Source organism: Schistocerca serialis, chromosome 9 (genome assembly GCF_023864345.2).
Source record: "Schistocerca serialis cubense isolate TAMUIC-IGC-003099 chromosome 9, iqSchSeri2.2, whole genome shotgun sequence".
Classification (NCBI taxonomy): Eukaryota; Metazoa; Arthropoda; class Insecta; order Orthoptera; family Acrididae; genus Schistocerca; species Schistocerca serialis.
In genome coordinates this window covers 84,560,549-84,576,894 of record NC_064646.1, presented here as the reverse complement: position 1 = coordinate 84,576,894, position 16,346 = coordinate 84,560,549, and the positions used below count along the sequence as shown (strand labels likewise).

The window sequence follows — 16,346 nt, the reverse complement described above, 5'->3', positions numbered from 1 at the left end:
GAAAGATCATGAACATGCTCTAATTGTTTCTTCAGTTTCCTAAGAGTTCCAAAATAGACTTCGGGGCTGGTTGTTTGCCCCTGAAGGAAGGACATTGGACAGAATACTCCCTTCAGGGTTCTAGAAGTAGAACTTACCAGCTGAGGGTACTGTTTCTAACTTTCTCTTTGAAAGAGATGTGTCTTTTGACTCCACGGATTGTCATTTAGTTTCAGGTGAAAAGTGTTGAGTCCTTATTTCACTTACTGTGACAATGTTTGACAAGAAATCATCACTATTGGCTCTGTAACAAACAAGCAGTTTGGCACAGACATTCCATTTTTACTCCTTATGTTCTTCAGTTAAGAGTGGAGGAACTCATCGGGCACAAACCTTGGATATGCTAACTGGTGGACAAGTGTGTCACCACTACCAACAGAGATGTAGAGTTGAGCATTGAGTTGCCAATTGTTACTGACGGAATGCATTGAATACATGTTGCAGCAGTGCAGGCATCACAACTACGTGCAGCTAGTCTGCATGTGGGAAATCAGATAAAGTTCCTTCTCCTTGTTCTGTTGGCAGTTGCTTCGCGCAGTGACTTACTGCCCAGCGGCCATAAACATTCTGTAAATGCCTGTAAATATTTGCCATAGTCTGTCTTTCTGCCAAAAGAAACTCAATAACTGCTTTTTGGTTGGAATTCATCTCCATTGCAGACACCATTTTGAACACTGGTTATAGTACTGGTGTCTACTAGGAGTACTGGAAATTTTGATATGATGTGGGAATGTTTAGGATAATTAAAATTTTTTGAATCAAAATTGGGTCTGAAAAAAGTGTTGCATTGCTTATTTAAACACCCCTTGTAGTTTCTCTGGTCAGTGAAATAATGTCTGTATGGCTGTGGTGCAGCTGTGAGTAAGAACTATAAAGCAACAGTTTCACATCTTTTTTCATTTTGTATTGAAGATAATAAATGACTCCACAGGTTTGCTTACAAAAATCCTCAACTGCTTGTGTCAAATCAATCTAAAGAATGGTAACAATATGACAGAATACTTGTATTAATCAAGAAAATACAATTTGTGCCTAAATGGGTTACTGTACAGAAGTATATTTTGATAAAAATTTTAGTTTACATATTCTTAAATTCAATAAATATGCATATTTTATGTCTGTTACATTTTTCTTCTGCAGGCATAAAACCATATCCATGTTCCGTCTGTGGTCGAAGATTTAGCCAGTTAAATGGAATGCATCAGCATAAAACAATTCATCAGGAAAGCAGAGATATCAGCTGCAGCTTATGCCCGAAAACTTTTAAATCGTACAATGTTATGCGTCGACATGTGAGGTACTCCCATGAAGACAAACTCGTCAGCATGGGCAAAGATGCATATTCAGTAAGATATCATATTATAATATGCTTCATTTTTATTGGGACTGTGGCTGCTCAATAGTGTACTTTTAACCAAAATATTTGAAAATCATGGCAGAATGTATAATTCTTGATTTTCACTTTTTCTTATTTCTTTATTAACTTGGAAGAATTGAGCAATTGTTCTCATACTTTATTCATGTTGCTCCAAACAACTTAAAGGAAAAAGGTAGCAAATAACTTAAAAATCAGTCTTGGCGAAACCTGTAGTTTGGAATACAGTTTTCTATTGAATCTTATCCTGGTAGTTGTGCTAAACATGCACTGCCCCATATTGTTTTTTCTTGCCCTTCATTCTTATTGAAGCATTAATGCACTTGTGGATGCTTTGTTGTGCAGAAGTGACTAAAGAAGACAATCTCATTAAATTTTTGTTAAGCAGCTTGTAAAGGCAAGGCAGAAATATAAATACATACTAATCTGTACAACATGTCATAAGAGTATACAAATAAATACAAAGGGGTTGCAGTTTGTGGACTTAGTACCGTGAGACTGCATAGGAATAGATCCTGTATTATTAGGGACCAGAAAATCTGCACCTATTTTTGACAATTTGCATCTGTTTTTTGCAAAATTTGTGTCTGTTTTTTGTTGATATATATATACACATAAAAACAAAGATTCTGTAACTTACCAAATGAAAGCGTTGGTATGTTGATAGAGACAATAACACACACACACACACACACACACACACACACACACACACACACACACACACACATTTCAAGCTTTCGCAACACATGGTTGCTTCATCAGGAAAGAGGGAAGGAGAGGGAAAGACGAAAGGATGTGGGTTTTAAGGGAGAGGGTTAGGAGTCATTCCAATCCCGGGAGCAGAAAGACTTACCTTAGGGGGAAAAAAGGACAGGTACACACTTGCGCGCGCACACACACATATCCATCCGCACGTACACAGACACAAGCAGACATTTGTAAAGGCAAAGAGTTTGGGCAGAGATGTCAGTCGAGGCGGAAGTACAGAGGCAAAGATGTTGTTGAATGACAGGTGGGGTATGAGTGGCGGCAACCGTTACCCACCAAGCATCAACCTCCGCTAATTTCAAGTGGCCGCCACTCATGCCTCACCTGTCATTCAACAACATCTTTGCCTCTGTACTTCCGCCTCGACTGACATCTCTGCCCAAACTCTTTGCCTTTACAAATGTCTGCTTGTGTCTGTGTACGTGCGGATGGATGTGTGTGTGTGTGTGTGTGTGTGTGTGTGTGTGTGTGTGTGTGTGTGTGTGTGTGTGTGTGTGTGTGTACCTGTCCTTTTTTCCCCGTAAGGTAAGTCTTTCCACTCCTGGGATTGGAATGACTCCTTACCCTCTCCCTTAAAACCCACATCCTTTCGTCTTTCCCTCTCCTTCCCTCTTTCTTGATGAAGCAACCGTTGGTTGCGAAAGCTTGAATTTTGTGTGTATGTTTATGTTTGTTTGTGTATCTATCAACATGCCAGCACTTTCGTCTACCAAACGAAAGCGTTGGCAAGTGGTTCTCCTTTCTCCAAATGTTTCTTTAATTTTCTGTAGGCAGTATCTATCTTACCCCTAGTGAGATAAGCCTCTACATCCTTACATTTGTCCTCTAGCCATCCCTGCTTAGCCATTTTGCACTTCCTGTCGAAATCATTTTTGAGACGTTTGTATTCCTTTTTGTCTGCTTCATTTACTGCATTTTTATATTTTCTCCTTTCATCAGTTAAATTCAATATTTCTTCTGTCACCCAAGGGTTTCTACTAGCCCTCGTCTTTTTACCTATTTGATCCTCTGCTGCCTTCACTATTTCATCCCTCAAAGCTACCCATTCTTCTTCTACTGTATTTCTTTCCCCCATTTCTGTCAATTGTTCCCTTATGCTCTCCCTGAAACTCTGTACAACCTCTGGTTCTTTCAGTTTATCCAGGTCCCATCTCCTTTAGGTAAGCTAAAGGTATACTTCTGTTTACTTCAAATTGACCAGCCAATGTCCCAACCATCATCCTTCTACAAAGATGGACTTACAATGATGAAAATATTTTATCTGAATGCTTTATAGATTCCTCATCTATCAACTTTAAAATATTGACTGAGAGTTCATCACTGCCTGGAACAGTTCCTTTTTTTGTCTTGTCTATAACGTGTTTGTCGTCTGAGGGGATTATTTCTGGGATTCTATTCACCTAGGATTACTGACAGTGCACATATAGACATATAAATATAACTTTTAAAGCTCAAAATAATGCATTACAAATGTTTGAGGATCACCATTAACATGTTAAGCATGCCATCAGTCCTGTGGGAATGACAGTGCTCTCTTTGTTTGGATGCTGTCCGTCCCCCAAACCAGACAGTGTACTTCTCATTTGGATGAAGTCAGTCTGTGGGGACTGACAGTGCAGGTTTTGTTTGAATGACATCATTGCATGGGAATGGCAGTTTCAAGGTTAATAAACAAGTTTTGTAATTTTAATGAAGTTTATCAAACCTTTCAATACAATATAGGGTTTATGTTTGCACATAGTACAAAAGGTGAGCAATTTTCTAGCTGCATTGCACCCGAATGTTTTTGTGATTGTCTTGTAACATGCAGGACCATATCTACACACTTTGTGACTTTCCTTCATTTTACAACTGATGTTTGCTTCTTTTTGTATTGTCACTACTAGAGTTCTTCAAGTGAATGGCATGTGAGTGCAGCTGCCAACTGTTTCTGAAATACTGTGTTTGACGTTTTGTCGTGACATCTTGGGCTGTGTATAAGGCATTTATAATGGCAATGTTCAAAACAAGATTGAATGTAAACTTTTGCTACTGTTCTACTGTATTTCTCAGTGGACTGCCACATGCACTCAGTTGATCCAAAAGATCACTAGCAGTTTGTCCCTTGTTGTATTCAGTAACAGTTGTTGACCTTTGTTAACCATCAAGTGGTCGCCGACATGCTATGCCTTGTTGGAAAGTCCAGTGAAATCAGCTCTGCGCTCAATGTGGTGATAAAATTTTGAGTGTACTTGTTAATTGGACTTTGACTAAAGTATCCTGAAACTTAGTCCTTTTTTTAGCTTCTTTGTGATATGAAGTCAAGCCATGTGAATGTTAAAATCACTTTGGAGCTGGTTGGGGTGCCAGTGGTGAGCACGTGCCAATCATCTGACAAACTGTCATCACTTTGTCTCTAATGAAGGAACATCATGTCTTCTTCAGTTTCTGAGTTGCTAAATTCAGTTTCAAGCTCAGGATCACTATAGCCATCCACTTTTGGAAGCACTGCCTGAATAATACAGGACAGAGGCTGAAAGCACACACTCAGTTGTTGAATGTCAAAAGCTGTATGCAGCAAAGATGATTTCTAGTGTCAATTATCTCAACCAAAACACAACAGCCAGGCTACAGATGTAAGACTGGAAGCTTTCTACCAGCCAAACACTCAACTATTGACACTGAAACGGATAAAACTGGGGCTCTTTTTTTTTTTTCCTCCTCCTCCTCCTCCTTCTCTTTCTTCTTCTTCTTCAAAGTTCTGACAGCAAGGATTCAAGTGTCACAGGATGTGAAGCAGGCAGTCAAATAATGTTTTGCTCAGCGCTGTGTTCCACCATTGAGTGGTCAAATGTGCTCTTGGCCACACTTTGGTGGTGGTCATTCATTCTGGTGGACAGCTAGTTGGTGATCACACTCACATAAAGTGCTGTGCAGAAATTGCACCAAAAATGGTACTGTGCTATACCGTATGTGACATGGCTGTTTTCACTGGTGACCCTTTCTCTGGGGCAGGATAAGCCTATGATGGGAGTTGAATAGGATGTGCCGAGTGAGTGAAAAAGGGGAGTGGGGGGGGGGGGGGGGTCTTGCACCTGAGTTTTGCATAAGGATACGACCCATGTTGATAGTTGAAAATTGACCGAAAGACATGGTTCAGTTACTCCATTCTGGGATGATATTGCCTAATGGGGGGTTGGGGGGGAGGGGCACTACCCCTTCGTAGGTGGCTCTTGGGGGTATTTGGAGGTTTAGAGGTGTGTGTGTGTGTGTGTGTGTGTGTGTGTGTGTGTGTGTGTGTGTGTGTGCGCACGCGCGCATGCAACAGCAACAGTAACAACAACCACCTTACAGAAAGTTGAGTAATGAGGAGGAGGAGATTAGCTGATCGGGTGAGGAGAAAAAAGCACTGGAAAAGCTAGGTAAATTAGAAGTAATTACAGAACAGGTAAGAATCTAAGAAACAAAGATCCAAGTGAAGTCAGCGAACAGGTTATACTAAATAAAAATGGAAAGATGGGGGTATGAGTAGAATTAACAGGTGTAGGATAAGTATGTTGAAGAATTGTTTGGAACACAAGAGCATACGTGACTAACGAGACATTATGGATTGGGTGTCTTCCATTTTCTCTGTACTTATAGGATTTCAAGGTTAGTGGCAAGACATTAATTTATTAAAGCAGTTTGAAGCACTGTTTAGAAACACTCGAAAGCATATTCGATATGACAATTGCTTCCCATGTCAAATCCATAAATATCTTCATATTGATTTCTAACCCACAAGAAGTCTGCTGTCCAGTTGGATATGTGATTGGATGTTCTCTAATTGTGTATGGTATTGAGTTCTTGATGTAGAACTGCATTGAAAATTTTATGTTTTACATAATAAAATGGCTGTTAAATAACTAATCACAAATCTAACTGTAAAATCATTGAAAAGATGAGGACTGAGCTGATTGAGGCAGCTTATTACAAAGTTTTAGGCACTTCACTTTCTGTGTTGCAGGCCTGAGTTTGTGTGATAGGGGAATTGCAGTGATTTTTTAATTATGTTTGTGCTTTATTCTGAATTTGTTTTCGTCATGTTGCTGATACTATGTAGAACAATGGTGGTCCCTCACAACTTTTGCTATTTGTGTCTGCTCCATGCATTTAAATACTTAGCTTCCAACTGTAGTATACTTCTTTCTCAGTGCTCTTATGAAATATGTATAAAGTTTGAGAGCGTGAGTAACTGCTAGCTGCTTTTGCAATTGAATGAACACTTCCCAGTATCAGCAGGTGGTTACATCTGAAAGAAAAATTGTGCAACATTGCAGTGGAGAATCCATTTTGTGAAAGATCTCCTTTTGACTGTGAAATTATTATTATTATTATTATTATTATTGCAGTTCGCTATTGCAATTCGACTTTGTGGCCATTACCTAATGGAAATAATATTATGCTTTAGCACATTTCAAAACCTAAACATTGCCTATAATATTATGAAAAGGGTAGATTGCTACTCACCATGTAGAAGAGATGTTGAGTCGTAGACAGGCACAATAAAAAGTCTGCTGTACATTTAAGTTGTTGGCCAAAAGGTCTTCTTCTAAAGTAGAAAACACAAATACATATTCATGCAAGCAACTGAGACAGTGGTCGTGTGTATGAGAGTTGTGCTTCCATAAATGTGCGTGTATTGTCTACTTTAGGAGAAGGTATTTCGATTGAAAGTTTGTGTGTTTAGCAGTCTTTTTGTTGTGCCTGTCTGCAACTCAGCATCTCCTCTGTGTGGTCAGCAGCAATCTATTCTTTTCATAATATCGTCATTATTCCATTCAGAATTTTCCATTGCTTGATTTTGCCTAAAAATTGTCTGACATATTTGTGTGTCAGCATTCAGAGATATATACAGGGTGTCCCATTTATCTTGACCACCCTAAATGACTGTCCAGATGCAAATTAAAGAATGTTTCAAGCAAATGTTCTTCAGCTGTCGGGGGACATCAATCAGCATGATTACCTTTGTTGTAGCTTTGTTTTTTACAAAGATATGAACAGCGATATGACTTTTTTAAATGGCACCCTGTATTTTTTATTCGTTAATTCATTTCCTCTCCTAATGATCTATTCAAAAATCTATCACAGTGTATCATTCACCGAAACACAACGTTATTAATTACGTAAGACAACATTGACTTTGAGTCCAGGATTACAAACTTGTCCACTTGCTAGAGTTGTCAGAAAACAAATGAAAACCAAGTAAAAAAGTAAAAACGTAACACAAAATTGACTTTGACTCTCCTGTACCATTACCCGGGAGTAGAACATCAACCAATCCATCTGGCAGGATACCTCCAATTCAGAACACGACGTGCATGCAAGGCATTATGTGCTGGACATCCATCGTGTTGATACCACATAAGCCATCTGGTTCTTAGCGGCACTTCGTCCAGAAGAGGAGGAAGAATTTGTCTAAGGAAGTTGTAATACGCTGTGCCATTTAGACCACCATTGATGAAATAAGAGTCAATGATTGTAGTACCAAGCATCCCACGCCAGACGTTAACTCTACATTGACGCTGATGTTCCACCTGTATAAGCCATCGTGGGTTGTCGCTGGACCAGTAATGCATGTTCCTTGTATTTACCTGTCCTTTGTTTGAGAAGGAACATTCATCAGTAAATAGAACACTGGAGAAGTGGTTCGGGTTGGCGAGGATTTGCTGCTGTGCCCACTGACAGAACTGTACACGATTCAGGAAGTCATTCCCCTGCAATTCTTGCTGTAGGTGTACATGGTAAGGGTGGAACCGGTGATGTGTAAGAATACGATGTATACTGGTTTCAGGAATGCCAATCTCATGGTCAAATACTCGTGTGCTCACATGTGGATTCATAGCAACAGAAGTGAGAACAGTAACTGCAGCAGCTTCATCTGTGCGAGTGCCACGACCATTGCGTTGTCGTGGTTTGAAACTTCCTGTTTCCCAAAGCCTCACAACAAGACGAGAAAACATCCGTCGGGAAAGTGGGTTCTTGTCAGGATATCGCTCGCTCTCTGTACAGTTCCGCTGCCTGCATAGCATTTTGCCTACCTTCAACAACAACAATAAAAGAAACATTATGTCGATGCAGTTTGTAGGAAGGACAGCCTTTACTGCATGCCTACTCTACACAACAGTATTTAAAAGGACTAAACTACTGTACTAAATGAACACGTAAATAAGAAAACAGTATTGCTGTTATTGTTCTGCTAACTTACATTCCCCATAGATGTGTAGCATTTCTACCTCCTCTTCGTTGGAGTACATTCTGCTCACACAACTCTTCAACTGACGATGGTTGACAGAATGACAGGTGTGCATTCTACTTATGTTTACATTTGTCCTCTGTCAACGTCATCACGTGGATGTGTTCCAATGCTCTGAGTACCTGCACTAAGTGTTGGGAGCGTCAACGTCATTGTTGTGTTATGTAATTAATAACGGTGTGTTTCAGTGAATGGTACACTGTGATACATTTTTGAATAGGTCTTAGGAAAGGAAACGAATTACCAAATCAAAAATACAGTGTGCAATTTAAAAAAATCATACTGCTGTTTGTATCTTTGTTAAAAACAAAGCTACAACGGAGGTAATCATGCTGATTGATGTCCCCCCTGACAGCTAAAGAACATTTGCTTGAAACATTTTGTAATTTGTGTCTGGACAAACAGTTATTTAGGGTGGTTAAGATAAATGGGACACTCTGTATATACACATATGTGCACACATATATGTCAGGCTTGTCTTAGGTTTTGACATGTGCTGAAGTGCAATTACATCCACATGATAATGGCTGAAATTGCTATAGCGGATTGAACAAATAAATAATTTTACAGTTAGAAAGGGACCATGATGTCATGACTGTGAACCATAGCTACGAGAAGTTTTATGTTTTGTTTTTGTCAGAGGTATGTGACATCTGAATTGAATCTTCCTCTGTTTTTCATTATCTTTGTGTAAAAAAATGTTTCTTTGAAATCTTTTCTGGCAATTATGTAAGAGTACTACTATGTATATAAAATATATAATCTGAATTCCGTTTTTTATTTATAGGCTCTGAAGTTGAAGGATGGCACTCATGTCAGAAGTTTTTACTGCAAATTGTGTGGAGCTAGCTTTAAATACGCAGCTCTTCTCAAGCACCATGAAAGTATCCATGTGCAGGAGAAAGACTTTCATTGTAAATTTTGTAAGAAAGTAAGTATTATGAATCCATTTTTGTAACTGTTTGTGACATTACAGTTTGCAAAATACTCTTACCTTTTATACAGTACAAACAACCAAATTTACTGTACTTACCAGCTGCTGAAAAACATAAATAGAATTGTAAGAGCATTGTGTATCTTTTGTCTTTACTTTTTGGAAACAACGTAGCGTGTACCACATATGTAGTGGGATTGAAAATAACCATTCTAGAAGTTTGCACCGTGATTTCAAAATTCATTCAGTAGTAAATACCAGCCTTTATTCTGATTTGATTCACTATACCATGCAGTAAATTTAAGGACTGCTAGGAAGTTCTGGTAGAATGTAAACATTTCGTGAATAATAGAGACAAGTCACTGAAAAGCAGATATAGAGTTGTCTGGTAAATCTCCGCTGGTCAACTTTTGCGAAACTCGCAATTTCCTAAACCACCAGTCCTTTTTCTCCATCCATCTTCCTTTCCGTTCAGCCGTTCTACCAGAACAAAAGCTAGCAACCCATAACACCTTTTATTTGTGTGTTCTCGTTCCTTTGCTTTGTAAGTACATTTTTTTATCCATCCAATTACTTTAATTTTGTTCTCTGTAATATGTGGCTTATGAAAATATGCAGTCTGAAACTTGTCAACCAATAAATAATTAGCAGCTTAGGTGTAAATAATTAAAAATGTCTTTTCTTCGTATCACTGACCTTTCCTTTCTGGTATTTCACTGCCCCTTCACAAGCAATTTATTATTCAAGGTCCTTCCATTTGCTTACAATAATTAGCAATGTTGAATATGTGTTCAAAGTGACAGCACAAATTCATTTTTGGACCGTTTTTTGATTTCATTGTACTTCCATATCATTTCCAATTTATTTGTCACTGAAATTGCTTTTTCCACATTTTGCACACCCATTGCTTGAAACTTTAAACTCTGTAGTGTATGGGAATAAAAACATTGATCCCTGATAACACATTTTGTCACAACAGGGCAAGTGATAGGAAACTTGAGGTGACTTGGCTTGCGTGAGTAATTTTATTGGCAGCTGAAGTCAGCAGTCTGGCTAGGTGGGATGTGTTTTTTTTTTTTTCCCCGCAAGAGGTGGGGCCCTTCTATGCCCACACCGGCATGATGGCCAACTCAAAAGGTCTACTGCCATCTCTGCATAAGGGTTAGTTTTCACTAAAGTGAGGTGTCACGGGATGTGGGTACTGAGATGTTTGCGTACGTCGGGTTAAGGTTAACCATTGATACGTGCTCCTCTGGAGATAGATTGGGTCGAAAGTCGAGCGAAGGGTAGCAGTTTGAAGGGCAGAGGAATAAAAGTGCCAAGGCAAGAGCCAAGGGAAAAAAACTCTGTGATAGTTAGGTTGGGTGGTAAGACCAGTAGCGGATGTCTTGCTGCCTGTGATAGGTCGTGCAAGGGTAGGCTTTGTTAATAGTGGGTATCATGCATGTCAATACCTTCGACATTGTGCGGTGCTGTTGCTCGGCGGCTGCCACAGGGTGAAGGTGTTGAACTGTCGGTCAGTGTCAGTAGCCTGCAACAGTTAGGTTTATCATCATTGTGTGTCTGATAACTCATATATCAGATGCACAGTGTAGGGTGATGTGGGCGATTTGTTTGTGCGTCAGTGGGCGAGCTTGTCAGTTTCCCTGCTGTAGCCTGTTGGTCAGCTTTAATAGCAGCTGGTATTTCCAGTCAATGTTGCTGATATGCAGGGGCTTGCCGACATTTGTCGCTTGTTGGTGTATTTTAGCTTGCCACAGGTGGTTATGCCCTAGCTAGTAGTGTCTTTGGCCGCTTATGCTTCCACCTATGGTTGTGATCGTAGTTTCCCAGAGTAAGGATGAAAGGATTGTTAGAGTGTCTCGAGTTCCTGTGTAGTCGTGTGGCGTCCCACACAACACACCCACTCACCACAGAGACCACACAGGCGCCCACAACTGTCACTCAAACAGTCGACATACAAGCCAGCCCTCACCAGACGCCAACACACGCACCAGTGGCCGCCAGCACGACCAACAACTCACAGGCACACACACCCAAAACTATCTCAACGTTCTGGAGAATAATGGAGACGTTATTCCCCGGACTCACGGCCACCGAAGTGATCATGAAGATTATGGGGTGTGTCACAAAATCACTCCATTTTTCACACCACTACATGGATAATACTCCACACCAGCCCCAAAACACAGATGCTGACATGAACTCAATGATCCTGTTTTGGAACGCCAACGGGATCGCAAACAATAGGGCTGAAATGGTCGCGTTCATGGAGTGAAAGGATATCCGAATCACCCCAGTGAACGAAACACTGCTTATGCCTTGCAAACAGCTAAACATCCCAGGCTATTGCATTTATCATTCTGACCGAGTGGTTGGCAGGAAGGGAGGTCGCATAGCAATCATCATACACAAAGACATAGAACACAAGAACATTGAGCTACCTGCGCTTGAGAAACTAGAGCCCACGGCCGTCAGGGTCAAGTTCAGTGGAGCCAACACCACACTGGTATCACTGTACAGTCCTCCTAGAGACACAGTAACACGTGATATCAGCGCAGTTCTCAACATAGCACCGCGGATAATTGCCGCTGGAGGCCTAAATGTAAAAGACCCCGACTGGAACTCACGAATACGTACCTCGAATGGCAAGCAACTATATGGACACACACTAGGCCAAAACTACATCATACTTGGGCCAGACGCCCCCACGTTCATGCCTGCACAGGCCCGACACAGGCCAGACGTGCTAGACATAGCCCTCATCAAGGGCATCACAAGCACACTCAACCTTACGGTTGAAAACGATCTGGACTCAGACCACATGCCTGTAATACTGCACATGGAAGAAACACTGCAGGACTCAGAACTATGCAGGATACTGAACTACAAACGCACAAATTGGACACTGTTCAAGGAAACACTTGATAGTCGTATTCCTGACACCCACGAAATTAACAACACACATCAAATTGATGAGGATGTGGAGGCTCTTACTGCTGCCATCCAGGACGCAGTGACTGACAGCATTACACACACAACACCAAAACAACACTCAACAGCCCTGCCCCAAGAGATCTTGGGCCTTATCTCAATCAGGAACTGCCTCAGCAGATACTGGCAGCATACCAGGCACCCGTTCTATAAACTGCACGTCAACAGACTCCAGGGTATAATACGGGACAAAATACGGACATTTAGCAACAAACAATGGGGACAGAAACTCGCTGGGCTAGATACCACATGTCCTGGTGTGTGGAAGATAGCCAGACACTTCACCAGGGAGAAACTTTATATCCTCACGCTACAAGGATCAGACGGCCAAGCTTACTCTGCGACAGAGACGGCAGAGCTTATGGCCACAACGCTTGCAGCGTCTCTCATGCTGAATCTGGCTCCTTCAGATCCAATATTCACACTTGAAACGGACCAGGAGGTTACACGACTTGTAGCCCAGCCCAGGCACGATGAAATTAGACGCACTAGCAGCAATGAAATTACATGGGCTATCAAGCATACCAATGCTAGGAAAGCCCCTGGGCCTGATGGCATTCAAAACTGTCCCCTTCAGGATTTCACGGATAGAGCCATTGAATACCTTACACACATAATGAATGCTATCCTAAAACACCAACACTTTCCTGACTTTTGGAAGGTGGCCAAGGTCCTGATGTTCAGAAAGCCAGGGAAAGACCACTCCCTCCCACAAAATTGCTGACCCATCAGTCTGCTGTGCTTGCTCAGCAAGATTGTTGAGAAGGTAATATTAAAATGCATCACTAGGCACTGCATCGCCAGTGACATCCTAAGACTGGAGCAATTCGCCTTTAGGAATCACCATTCGACAACACAACTACTCCTCCGCGTAGTCAAACATATAACACATGGCTACAACACGAACAAAGCCACAGGGTCCATGTTCATGAACATCGAAAAAGCTTTCGACCGCCTCTGGCACAATGGCCTTATACACAAACTAAGCGGAGCTGGTTTCCCGGACGGACTCGTACGTCTCATACACTCACATCTCATGAACAGATGTTTCAACACTGATGTGCAGGGCAAACAATCAACACAACACGATATCCAAGCTGGAGTACCCCAGGGAAGCATCCTAAGGCCCATCTTGTTTAACCTGTACATTAACAACTTCCGAGTAACACAAAACATGACGTTAGCCATCTACGTGGATGACACAGCCATCCTTGCGCAAGATTGGAAACCGTCGAACGTTAATTCACAAATACAGACAGCACTCAGAACTGCCATCCGTGGTTGGAACAATGGTGTGTTAAAGTAAACGTCGACAAGTGCGAAGCAGTTCTGTTTATACGCAGATCGAAACAACTGTGGAAACATCAACACAGTAGACAGATAACACTACATACATGCTCAATATGTTTCCGAGAGGAAGTCATATATCTCGGTGTCTGGCTGGACCGGAAACTTACATCGGGGGACCACATCAAATACATTGCCAACAGAGCGCACGCGGGGCTCAAACAACTCTACCCAATGCTCAACAGGGAAAGCACACTGAATAGGAGGATGTCGAGGTCCATATACATGACACTGATTAGACCTCTGATGTACGCAGCTCCCGTCTGGGGATATACAGCTCCTACAGGACTGCGCCGCCTGCAGATCATACAGAACAAAGTGCTGCAAATCATTAGCAACGTTCCACACTACACACGCACTGTGGATCTTCACAATGAATACCGCCTTGTAACCCTCAAGCAACGTGGGATGTGTCCTGTGTTCAGTATTTAATAGCAGCCTAGCATCTCCCATGTGCTACATGATAAGTTGTCCGTATGTAGTGATAAGCTTTTGCAAACTGACCAGAATGTCTCAGAAATGTGCCACCAGTGGATGTCCAGCAGATCTTATGTGTGAGAGGAGAGTTTTATGTTGCAGTTACTTTTCATAGGATTTTACAGATGCTTCTACATGACTGGAGTTGAAGAGTGTTTTACACAGGGAAGTGTTTGACAGAACATATTTCTGCATTTTATCGTGACAATCATTAATTTGTTTCATTTCAGGATTTCCTGTGTGCAGATGATGTCAAAACGCATTACTGTGGAGTGAATGGTGACAATACCAGCCCACAAATAGAATCAAATGATGACGTGGAGCACGAAGGCCAACTTAATTCAAATGGGATAGATGTGCCATCTTCCAGAGACATTATTATCTATGTTACTGAGGAAGGTACATCAGATGTGAAACAGGTACACTATTTTGAAAAGATCTTGATTTACTTAATTATGAAAATAGTTAGATCATTAACACCTTGCCATCGGGAGGATGAGGGTTCAATCCCGCGTCCAGCCATCCTGATTTAGGTTTTCCGTGATTTCCCTAAATCGCTCCAGGCAAATGCCGGGATGGTTCCTTTGAAAGGGCACGACCGACTTCCTTCCCCGTCCTTCCCTAATGTGATGAGACCGATGACCTTGCTGTTTGGTCTCTTCCCCCAAACAATCCCAATGCATTAACATCTGATTGATTAGAGAAGGATGGATAGTCTAGCAAGTCTTTGCTTTTTTTTCCACTGAACGGCCTCACAGTGTCTTCTCTAAGGGTAAGTGCAACCTAATGAATGAAGCAGTATCTAGAGCTAGTATGATTTTCACACTTGTCCAAACAATTGCTGTCTGCGTCTTACCTTTGACATGCTAACAATTTATGTGTTTGGATGATAAGATATTCATCCCACCATGAATGTATAAACAGGTGATGCTTCAAAATGGTCTAAGCCACTGTTTGAGACCTCTGAAATTTTGTTGCTTGTTTTTTTAGAGAGTTTGGAATGTGTATCTCACAAAAAAATAGGAATGTGATATTTATTGTGCGAAAGACTCTCATGAGTATTGCGAAAAAAAGATGGTAGGACAGTTCTGTGGTCCGACTGGGCTGAGTGGTTCACTGTGACAGGGCAAATAAGTGTGGTTTGGAGAGGGGAGTAAGGAGTAAAAATTGCCCTGTCTCTGACTGTGGTATAGGATGTAGCATTCGAAGTTTTGCAAACGAGGAACTCTCCAGCATTGATCATATAAATTAGAAACTGTTTCTTGTTATTGCACAAAGTGATAATTTTCAGTGCAGGACAGAGCTCAGTGTTCTACAAAATATGGTTTTGAAAATAGTGAAGAACATGCCAACTAGCAGGTAAAAATCAAACTATAGAAATTCCTGAAAGGAATATCAACAATCTAGGAAAAGACAGATTGTTATTTACTGCAAAGAAGACATGTCAAGTTGCAGACAGGCAAAATTAAAAGACACTAACAAATAGCTTTCGCCCACAGCCTTCGCCCCTTCGTCAGCACGTGCATCACACACACACACACACACACACACACACACACACACACACGCGCACACACGACCGTCACCTCCAGCATCTTGAGCCGGAATGCATCATCATGTGAGATGCAAGCAGCAATCTGGAGGGGGTGGGGAAGGAGAAAGGGAAGGGGAAGGGGTAGTAGTGTGTGGAATGTGCAGGGACTAGAATGCCAAGAGGTGCAGTTTCAGGAGGTTGTGGGGCAGGGAGGTGGGAAAAAAAAAAACACATTAGGAGAGGAGTGGGGAAAGATGGGTGGACGCATTGGCAGAGGGCTGCAAATAAACAGGGTGGGAGATGAGAATAGGGAGTAGATAATAGGACAGAGGGGTGGAAACTTGGGTGAAGGGTGTGGGGACAGTATGTTACCATAGGTTGAGGCCAGGATAATTATGGGAACAGAGAATATGTTGTAAGAATAACTTCCATTTGTGCAGTACAGAAAAGCTGGTGGTGGAGGAAAGGGTCTAGATGGCTCGGGTAGTGAAGCAGCCATTGAAATCGAGAGTGTTACGTCTTACTGAATGGTGTGCCACAGGATGGTCTACTTTGCATTTGGCCACAGTTCAGCAGTGGCTGTTCATCCTGGTGGACAGCT

At 41.5% G+C, this 16,346-nt stretch overlaps 1 protein-coding gene across 2 annotated transcripts in view; it reads left to right on the top strand.

Annotated features, from left to right (window-relative positions):
- Positions 1–16,346, top strand: part of LOC126419174 (zinc finger protein 420-like) — a 158,792-nt gene that overhangs the window by 83,457 nt on the left and 58,989 nt on the right. For both annotated transcript variants that reach the window (XM_050086304.1, XM_050086303.1), the window contains exons 7-9: positions 1,180–1,385; positions 9,247–9,390; positions 14,442–14,630. In XM_050086304.1, coding sequence (XP_049942261.1) covers positions 1,180–1,385; positions 9,247–9,390; positions 14,442–14,630 — 539 coding nt within the window. The remainder of the gene's footprint in view (positions 1–1,179; positions 1,386–9,246; positions 9,391–14,441; positions 14,631–16,346) is intronic.